The sequence below is a fragment of the Dipodomys merriami genome, unplaced genomic scaffold (assembly GCF_024711535.1).
Source record: "Dipodomys merriami isolate MVZ:Mamm:240054 unplaced genomic scaffold, mDipMer1.0.p SCAF_10, whole genome shotgun sequence".
Classification (NCBI taxonomy): Eukaryota; Metazoa; Chordata; class Mammalia; order Rodentia; family Heteromyidae; genus Dipodomys; species Dipodomys merriami.
In genome coordinates, this window is record NW_027202271.1 from 1975613 (window position 1) to 1984893 (window position 9281).

At 42.4% G+C, this 9281-nt stretch overlaps 1 protein-coding gene across 4 annotated transcripts in view; it reads left to right on the top strand.

Annotated features, from left to right (window-relative positions):
• Far2 (fatty acyl-CoA reductase 2) overlaps positions 1-8034 on the top strand; it is a 77769-nt gene extending 69735 nt beyond the window's left edge. For all 4 annotated transcript variants that reach the window (XM_070038193.1, XM_070038220.1, XM_070038202.1 and 1 more), the window contains exons 10-12: positions 2152-2281; positions 5053-5180; positions 6724-8034. In XM_070038193.1, the coding sequence (XP_069894294.1) occupies positions 2152-2281; positions 5053-5180; positions 6724-6886 (421 nt within the window). In that variant the 3' untranslated portion in view covers positions 6887-8034. The remainder of the gene's footprint in view (positions 1-2151; positions 2282-5052; positions 5181-6723) is intronic.
• The last annotated feature ends 1247 nt before the right edge of the window (positions 8035-9281 follow it).

Below are 9281 nucleotides of genomic sequence, written 5' to 3' on the forward strand. Positions count from 1 at the left end.
TATTGGAGAAAAAGCTAAGCAGAGCTCCTGGTAGATAGGAGGGTTGCAAAGGAGGGCACTGCCTGGGGTGGGTGTGCAAGATGAAGGAGGTCTCTCTAGGAGAAAGCTATGTAAATCTCAAGATCATTGGACAGCCTGGGGGCTGTAGCAGCCCTGAGAGCCAATCAGAGGCTTCATATAGTCCACATGTTTGTCATACATACTTTAGCCCTTCTGATTGGATGCCTGGTTCAATGGTACACACTTTTGAGGTCCAATCAGCTCAGTGGTCTAGACTGGACTGCTTAAGTCCACGGTGAGGATGCAGAGCCTCTCTGGGAGGGGCCTCTGCCCTGACTGCCCAGCCAGGCTCTTTTCTACTCTGTGTCCCTGTGTGTCAGCGACAAGGCCTTTATATAAATGTATGGGCATTGATCAGTGTAGTTATACATTGAGGCATTCCACCCAGTGTCATTTTCTGCCATCAAGAATGAGGTGACAACTATCAATTCATTACTGTGCAGTGTATCACCATGTCTGTGGTGTGCTTCATGAGATTTCTGGATTAAGGAGACATTAATCTTTTTTTTTTTTTTTTTGGTGTGTGTGCTGGTCCTGGGGTTGGAACTCAGGACCTAGGTGCTATCCGTGTGTGTGTGTGTGTGTGTGTGTGTGTGTGTGTGTGTGTGTGTGTGTGTGTGTGTGTGTGTGCTGGTCCTGGGGTTGGAACTCAGGACCTGGGTGCTATCCGTGTGTGTGTGTGTGTGTGTGTGTGTGTGTGTGTGTGTGTGTGTGTGTTGGTCCTGGGGTTGGACCGTGTGTGTGTGTGTGTGTGTGTGTGTGTGTGTGTGTTGGTCCTGGGGTTGGAACTCAGGACCTGGGTGCTATCCTTGAACTTTTCTGCTCAAGGCTAGTGTTCCACCACTTGAGTCACAGCACCACTTCAGACTTTCTGATGATTAATTGGAGATAAGTCTTAGGGACTTTCTGTCCAGACTAACTTCAAACCACAATTCTCAGATCTCAGCCTCCTGAGTAACTAGGATGACAGGAGTGAGCCACTGGCACCTAGTTGGGCCATGAATCTTTTAGCTCAATTTCTCCAGACTCAATTTTCACTATCCTAAATGCATGAAGGTACGAAACAGTGTTTTTCTCATTCACATCAATGCTTGACAAAAATCAATCCTTTTAATTGTCATACTCATGAAAAGGAATTGTACTTTTGTTTTTTTTATTCTCCAGATTGCTGGACTTTCATTCATTCGCTGAACATTTCTCTGCAAATTGCCCATTTTTCCATTTGTTTTCCTTTATCTGTGAGAATTTGTATGCTTCTCTGTGTGTACATCTTGCAGATATTTTCATATATGTAGCCATAGGTACACATATTTATTATAAAAACCTACATAATACAAGCAGAGCTACAGATATGGTTGGGCCCAGGAATGTGGATTTTGCAGGCAGACTTCTGAGGTTTGAATCCTGGTTTCAGTCACTTAGCCATGAAACCAGTTGCTATCTCTGAATTCCAACTTCTACTACAATACAAAGGGAATAGAAAGCAAGAGGCTGAGATCTGAGAGTAGAGGTTCCAAGCCAGCCCTGGCAGGAAAGTCTGAGACTCTTCTTTCCAATTACCACCAAAAAGCCAGCAGTGGAGGTGTGTCTCAAATAGTACAGTGCTAATCTTGAGTGGGGATGCAGAGGGAAAGTGGGAGGCCTTTCAGTTCAAATCTCAAAATAACAGGACGGAAGGGAGAGATAGAGAGACAGAGATACACAGGCAGACAGATGATAGGCTATTCTTGAGAAGTAATAGAAAAGAAGAGGCATCTGGTGGTATTGAAGTGTCTGATGGAAGTTCTAATGAGCTGGGGAAAGAGAAGAGGGATAAATTTGCACCCCTGCGGGGCTGGGGAGGTGGCTCAGTGGTAGAGTGCTTGCCTTGCATGCATGAGGCCCTGGGTTTGATTCCTCAGCACCACATAAGCAAAAAAGAAAAAAGCCGGAAGTGGTAGAGCGCTAGCCTTGAGCTGAAGAGCTGAGGGACAGTGCCCAGGCCCAGAGTTCAGGCCCCACGACCGGACCCAAAAAAATTAAAAAATTAAAAAAAAATAAAATTTGCACCCCTGCACTCTGACATTTCCTCCTCTCTGCTCTCTCCATTAGGATGACAAAGCTCATGAATCGCCTGTTGAGAACCATCTCCATGCTGGAGTATTTCATCAACCGAAGCTGGGAGTGGAGCACAAACAATACCGAAATGCTGATGTCAGAGCTAAGTCCTGAAGACCAGAGGGTAAGAGAGCTCTCACTGGGAATTTGGAAGTATTTGACCTGTAAAGCCGATGAAGGTGTAATCCTAGCTACTCTGGAGGCTAAAATCTGGGATCAAGGTTTGAAACCAGCCAGAAAAGTCCATGAGACTCTTATTTCCAATTAACTACCAAAAAGCAAGAAGCAGAGCTGTGGCTCAGTGATAAAGCCCCAGCCCTGAGTTCAAGCCCCAGTACTGGCACAAAGAAAGAAAGAGAGAAAGGATGGGAGGGAGGAAGATGAGAGGGAGGGAGGAAGATGGGAGGAAGAGAGGAAAGGAGGAAGGAAGGAAGGAAGGAAGGAAGGAAGGAAGGAAGGAAGGAAGGAAGGAAGGAAGGAAGGAAGGAAGGAAAGAAGGAAGGAAGGGAAGAAGGGAGAGAAGGAAGGGAAGGAAGGAAGGGAAGGAAGGAAGGGAAGGGAGGGAAGGGAGAGAAAGGAAGGGAGGAAAAGGGAGAAAGGAAGGGAGGAAAAGGAGAGAAGATGATGAGGAAGGAAGTTCTGGTTATAGACAGTTGTTTGTCAGTTAAGAAAACCAGGCCATGTTTATCTACAATCACAGGAAATAAATTAAATATAGGAAAGAGATCTACATTTTGGACATTGGTTAAATTTTCATTCCTGTTCTGCATTCATATTTCATACACTGCAATTCAATCACTTCGTAAACCCTCAGTATTTATTTTTTGAGTAAGCTCTCAGTTCCTGTTAGCCCATCTTTTTTTTTTTTTTAAATGCTGTCACTAAGCTTGAACTCAGGGCCTCACACTGTTGTTTAGCTTTTTTGCTCAAGACAAGCACTCTGCCACTTGAGCCACAACTCTACTTCCAGCTTTTTGCTGGGTAGTCAGAGTTTCATAGGCTTTCCTGCCCAGGCTGATTTTGAACCATGATTCTCAGCTACTCAGCCTCCTGAATTACAGGCAAGAGCCACCAACAAATGTTTATGAATGCCCAAAATATTAGACAGGCCCACTAACATTTAATCACTTCCTTCTTTGGTCTAAGACTGTTTCTTGGTGACTAATATTTAACATTTATTTTCATATAAAAGAGGCAAAATAAATAGCTCTAGAGAACTACTAATCTTTAAGGTATCAAATTGAATTATATTTGTTGTAAGCTTAATATTCTCTAGATAAAAGGAAACAGTCAATCATAAACAACAGGTGCAAGTTATAAAATAAACACGACATTCTCACACATTGCACCTGTTTTAAAGTGAATAAAGTGAGTGGTGACTGGCTTTTGGGATTTGACAATGTCTCTTATTTGGTACAGTCTAATCCTCCATCAAAGACTAGTGCTAAACAAAGAACAGTTTAATGAGGTTGCACTCATATACATCTTTTATAAGGATCAAATAATAGAAGAACTTTATAGCAACAAGAAAGGCACTTTTAGTTTTAAAATATGAAGGAGCAGATGAATGCTCACATCTATGAATCCCAGCTACTTGGGAAGGCCCCAAGAAGACAATCATGGCTGGAGGCTAGCAAAAAGTTCAAAGTATAACTAATATTCCATCTGAAAATAAAAGAAACAAAAGTGGGGGTAGAGTGGGGGTTCGAGGCACAGCTCCGATAGTACAGCAAGGCCCTGGGCTCAAAGGCCCAGTGCCAGCCAGGAACCACCTGTCATCCTAGCTATTCAAGAGGCTGAGATTTAAGGATTGAGATTCAAAAAACAAGCTCAGGCAGAAATGCCAGTGATCTTATCTCAGATTAACAACCAAAAAGCTGGAAGTAGAGGTGTGGTTTAAGTAGTACTGTGCCAGCCTGGAACAAAAAAATAAAGGACAGTGAGAGACTGAGTTCAAACACCAATACTAGCACAAAAATTTTTTAAATTAAAAAATGAACAAGATTTCATGTTAAGGTTTGGGAAGGTAACTCGGGGAGAATATGTGGCTTAGTTTATACAAAGCTCTGGGTTCATCTCTAGCACTCCTCAAAATAAATATAATTTTATTGTTATTATTGAGGTGCACAGACGGGTTACCATTTCACAATTCGATAATGAGTATAATGAGTCACTCCTTCCTTCACTCAAAATAAATATTAATATTAGAAAGTTAATTTGAGCTAGGCACTGGGCTCCCATTGGTAATTCTAGCTACTCAGGAGGCTGAGATCTGAGGATCATGATTCAAAGCCAGCCCAGGCAGGGAAGTCAGGGAGACTCTTATCTCCAACTAACCAGCAAAAAAAAAAAAAAAAAAAAAAAAAAAAAAATCCAGAAGTAGAGCTGTGGAACAAGTGGTAGAGCACTCCCTTTGAGCAAAAAAGCTAAGGGACAGTAGACAGTACCTATGCTGGTAACTCATACCTGTAATCCTAGCTACTCAGGAGGATGAGATCTGAGGATCAAAGCCAGCCTAGGCAGGAAAGTCCATGAAACCCTTATCTCCAATAAACCACTATAGAACCAGAAGTAGTGCTGTGGCTCAAGTAGTAGAGCGCTGGCCTCGAGGTGAAGAGTTGAGGGACAGGCCCAGAGTTCAAACCCCAGGACCCCCCCCAAAAAAAAATACATGTATACGTGTGTGTGTGTGTGTGTGTGTGTGTGTGTGTGTGTATGTATCCCTAATGCTTATCTTTATTGTCAGAAAGCTTTGAAATAACATCTCTGTAATCCAACCTAGATATCCCAAACTAAATGTCATTTCTTTATGTAGAAGGAGCTTGGTCAGAAATCATCAAGAAATCATCACCCACTGGTACGATTCTGGCAACGCCATGCTCTCTCTCCTTGCAGGTATTCAATTTTGATGTGCGCCAGCTGAACTGGTTGGAATACACTGAAAATTATGTGTTGGGAGTTAAGAAATACCTATTGAAAGAAGATATGGCTGGAATCCCAGCAGCAAGGCAACACTTAAAAAGGTAAGCATAATCACCCTAGGCACCAGTGGCTTACACCTGTCAACCTAGCTATTCTGGAGGCTGAGATCTGAGGATCATGGTTCAAAGCCAACTTGGACAGGAAAGTCAAGGAGACTCTTATCTCCAATTAACCACCAAAAAGCAAGAAAGTGAAGCTGTGGTTCAAGTGGTAGAACACCAGCTTTGAGTTTTGAAAAAAGCCCAGGACCTGAGCTCAAGCCCCAAGATCAACACAAAAAGGGAAAAAAAAAAAAAGCCCAATCATCCCAGGGAATATTTGCAGAGTCCTCCCCTTTGTATCTGACCTTATACTACACAAAATTTGAGCAGGTTAAGCAATTCGCCCTCCAATATGATTTCCTTTATATTTCACTACGCCCCAAGGAGGCAGATATGATTTCTTTTAGTTCTTATTGTGGATGTTGTGGGTGCACACCAGTAATGAGGCTCAAATTTAGGGCCTTGCACGCTTCCATAGATTATTTGCTTAAGGCTGGCACTCTTACCATTTGAGCCACATCTCCATCTCTGGCTTTCTGCTGGTTAACTGGAGACCAGAATCTCTTGGATTTGTTGAACTGGGAACATTAGATCTCAGCTAGTATTACAGGGCCACGGGCACCTTACCTGTTTGTTTGGTTTTTTATTTTTTTTTTTTTGGTTGGTCGTGGGGCTTGAACTCAGGGCCTAGGCGCTGTCCCTCGGCTCTTCAGCTCAAGGCTAGCGCTCTACCACTTCAGCCATAGCGCCACTTCTGGTTTTGTGCTGGTTTATTGGAGATTAGAGTCTTACAGACTTTCCTGCCCGGGCTGGCTTTGAACCGTGATCCTCAGATCTCAGCCTCCCGAGTAGCTAGGATTACAGATGTGAACCACAGGCACCCAGCCTGTTTTCTTATCTCTATCACAGAAAATAGGCTCAAAGGAGGGAGTAGTAGATCCTCCATGGCCATCAATAGTAAATACAGGCACCCTATGTAAAGAGGCACCCTATATAAAGAGGCACAGGATGCAGACCTCAGGGTAATTGATCATGCTGCAGAAGGGGGAAAAGGGTGGAGAGAGACTTAGCCACTCAAGTCCCTTGACCTCTGTATGTCTCTCCCAGTCACAAATTCAGAGGCATAAAGAATTATAGCACACAGGGAATAATTCCAAAAGCACAGAGATGGTAAGGATGGATTCACACTCTCTCTCACTCCAGGGTAAGAACTTCAGAATTTACTCTTTAGTTAATAGGAGCCATGGATTTAAGATATGGTCTTAAGATCGAAGGGTATTTTTGAAAAGATAAACTGGTTATGCTTGTAAAATAATTTCAAGTTGGGAAGAATAGGAGAAAGAGTAAGTAGTCAGGGGAATGTGGTAGAAATCTGATTCCCTGGAAGGAATGGTTTGGGAATGAGACATGAAGGCCATGAGTTCAAGTCCCATAGACAGTGACTATTTAAATAAACACTTGGTCAGTCAAGAGACAGGTGTGCTTTAGGGCAATACAGTTTCTGGATACCATGGTTCACTTTGTGTGTCTGTCTTCCCTCCAGGCTCCGAAATATTTACTACCTCTTTAACACAGTCCTCTTCCTCATCATCTGGCGTCTTCTCATCACCCGGTCTCAGATAGCACGGAACATCTGGCTATTCATTGTCAGCTTCTGTTACAAGTTCCTCTCTTACTTTAGGGCCTCCAGCTCTCACAAGGCCTAAGAATGTTCAACGACCACCTTTTCTCTGAAACCTCTCCTCAGATACCTCTATATCAGCAAACTGTGATACTTCAGATCAGGAAATAAGAAGGAAGCCAAGTGGTCAAATGGTTATACATTGGCTCCTACGTCTTCACTGTATATTCTTTTTATTCCAGTGACAAAAGCAAGCTATAGTTTGTCTTCACATATTTTTGGGGAGGCAGGGAAGCCTCAATTATTTCCTAGCATCTATTCTACACTCTTACATATTAAGCATGAAAGTGCCCACATTTCTCTGCATTTCGCTTACCTTTTTTTCCCTGAGGATCAGTTCGACTCAATAGGCAAAGAAGACTTGGTGGAAAGCAAAATAAGCTAAAGAAAGGCCGTACTGGCCAAGGCTTGGTGGCTTACATCTGTAACACTAGGTACTCAGAGGTCAAATTGGGTGGGATGTCAGCTTGATACGGTTTGTGATCCCAGCTATGTGAGAAATGGAAATGAGAGAATCACAGTCCAGGATGGCAGGGCAAAACTTGGAGACCCTACCTGAAAATGAGCTAAAAAGGGAGAGGGGTGGTTTAAATGGTATAGCATTTGCTTAGCAAGTGTAAGTCCCCAAGTTCAAACTTCAGACATACCAAAAAACCATTCTGAAATACCAAAGAAAGTAATTCAAGATCAAGATAAGAAACACTGTAAAATCTTCACAAGTGCTGTACAAAAAATAACCTCCCACTAGAAATGTCTCTCCTTTAAACATTCCATGTTATATGTCAAGGGTAGAAAAATGTGACTCCTCTTTACCATTTTGTCTGGATTATATCCACTCCTTAAAACTATAAAAAAAAAAAAAAAGAGGGGGGGGGGAGCCAGGAATTGTCAACAATGATGTTTATGAGAACTTAACTGTAACTGCAGTCAGGTAATTCTCTATAGCTTCTTATACACTTTGAAGACCTCAGAATTTTGCCAACTCTCAAAAGCTTCTAATCAGTTTTTCTGAGGACCTTCTCTTGAGCTTCCTTCTTGCTCAGTGATGTGACAAAGCCCTGGTGCTTTATCTTTATTCCACTCAGACCTTGCTGAGAGTGGCTGTCAGGGAGAGAGAAGGTCCCAGACTAGAATTTACATGTAACTGCATAACCCCAGCTTCTTGCATCAAGTTGTGGGGGGGGGGGGGGCGGGGGTCACTCTCTATGATCATGAGGATTATCAGGATTTTGTTCATTCTAATTATACCAGGGTAACTGTACAATGTGTGGCAGAAAAGTGGATTTCATTACCTCTAAATTTAGATTAACAGGGTAGTTTTTTATTCTTCAATATTTTATATATAATACAAATCTAAAAACTTTCTATATTAAGATTTCTAAACTAATAACTGTCCCTTATGTTTAAGGATGAGGGTATGTTGGATTGCAAAGTAGAATATTCTTAAAACATAAGAGTTGAGGCCACATAAGTAGTGACAATTAAACAGGCACAAAAGGTTAATAAAGAACAGCAAGTATCTGCCAGGCACCATGGTGCATACCTGTCATCCCAGACACAGGGGAGACTGCGATCTGAGGACCAGAAAAGAAAGTCCATGAGACTCTTATCTCAATTAAGCAGCAAAAAGTAAAAAATGGAGGTATTGTTCAAGTGGTAGTGTGCCAATCCTTGAGTGAAAAAGTCAAGCCAGAGCCTGAGGCCCAGAGTTCAAATCCCAGTACTGGCACAGGCATGCATGCATGCATGCGCACACACACAGAGGAGCAGCAAGTATATTTATGCTCACTTTCTGGAATAATTAGTAATATTTAAACAAGGTTTGCAGGCAGCGTCTAACCTGACATCGCCCCCTGACCTCCACACAGGACATCTTCTGGGTTAATGTTTGTCCTAATCAGGCCTGAGGTCTGGGTCTGCTTTCCACTAGACAGGTCCACATGCAAGCACCTAAAGACTAGTTCCTCCAAAGACAGTAATGATTGCCATGAGAAAAATACAGGATTGGTTTAAATGGTAGTAATAGTTCTAAGAAGTTCCTCTTTTTGATGATCATATCTGATCAAGAATTGTCCTGATCGAATATTCACATTTGACTTTTGATTGAATGATCTTTAAAGTAAAACTGTTTCTGTCTCTCTTCTACTGTTGTATCTTTGCTTCCCGGTTGATGGGCAGTCCTGCCTGCCCCAGAAAACTCTACAACCCCTCCAGGGAAAAGGAGATAACCTTCTAAAGAACTTTCAAATCAGCAAACCCCAGGAATCAGATAAACATAAAAACTCACGCCTTGCTTTGTTTCTAGGGCAGGTTTTACACAAGGGTCCTATCTGTGGCTTTGTCACAAATGGAGATCCCTTGGGAAGAGTACATAATCAAAATAGGTAACTACATGAAAACCCCATGCAGATGGCCCTCAG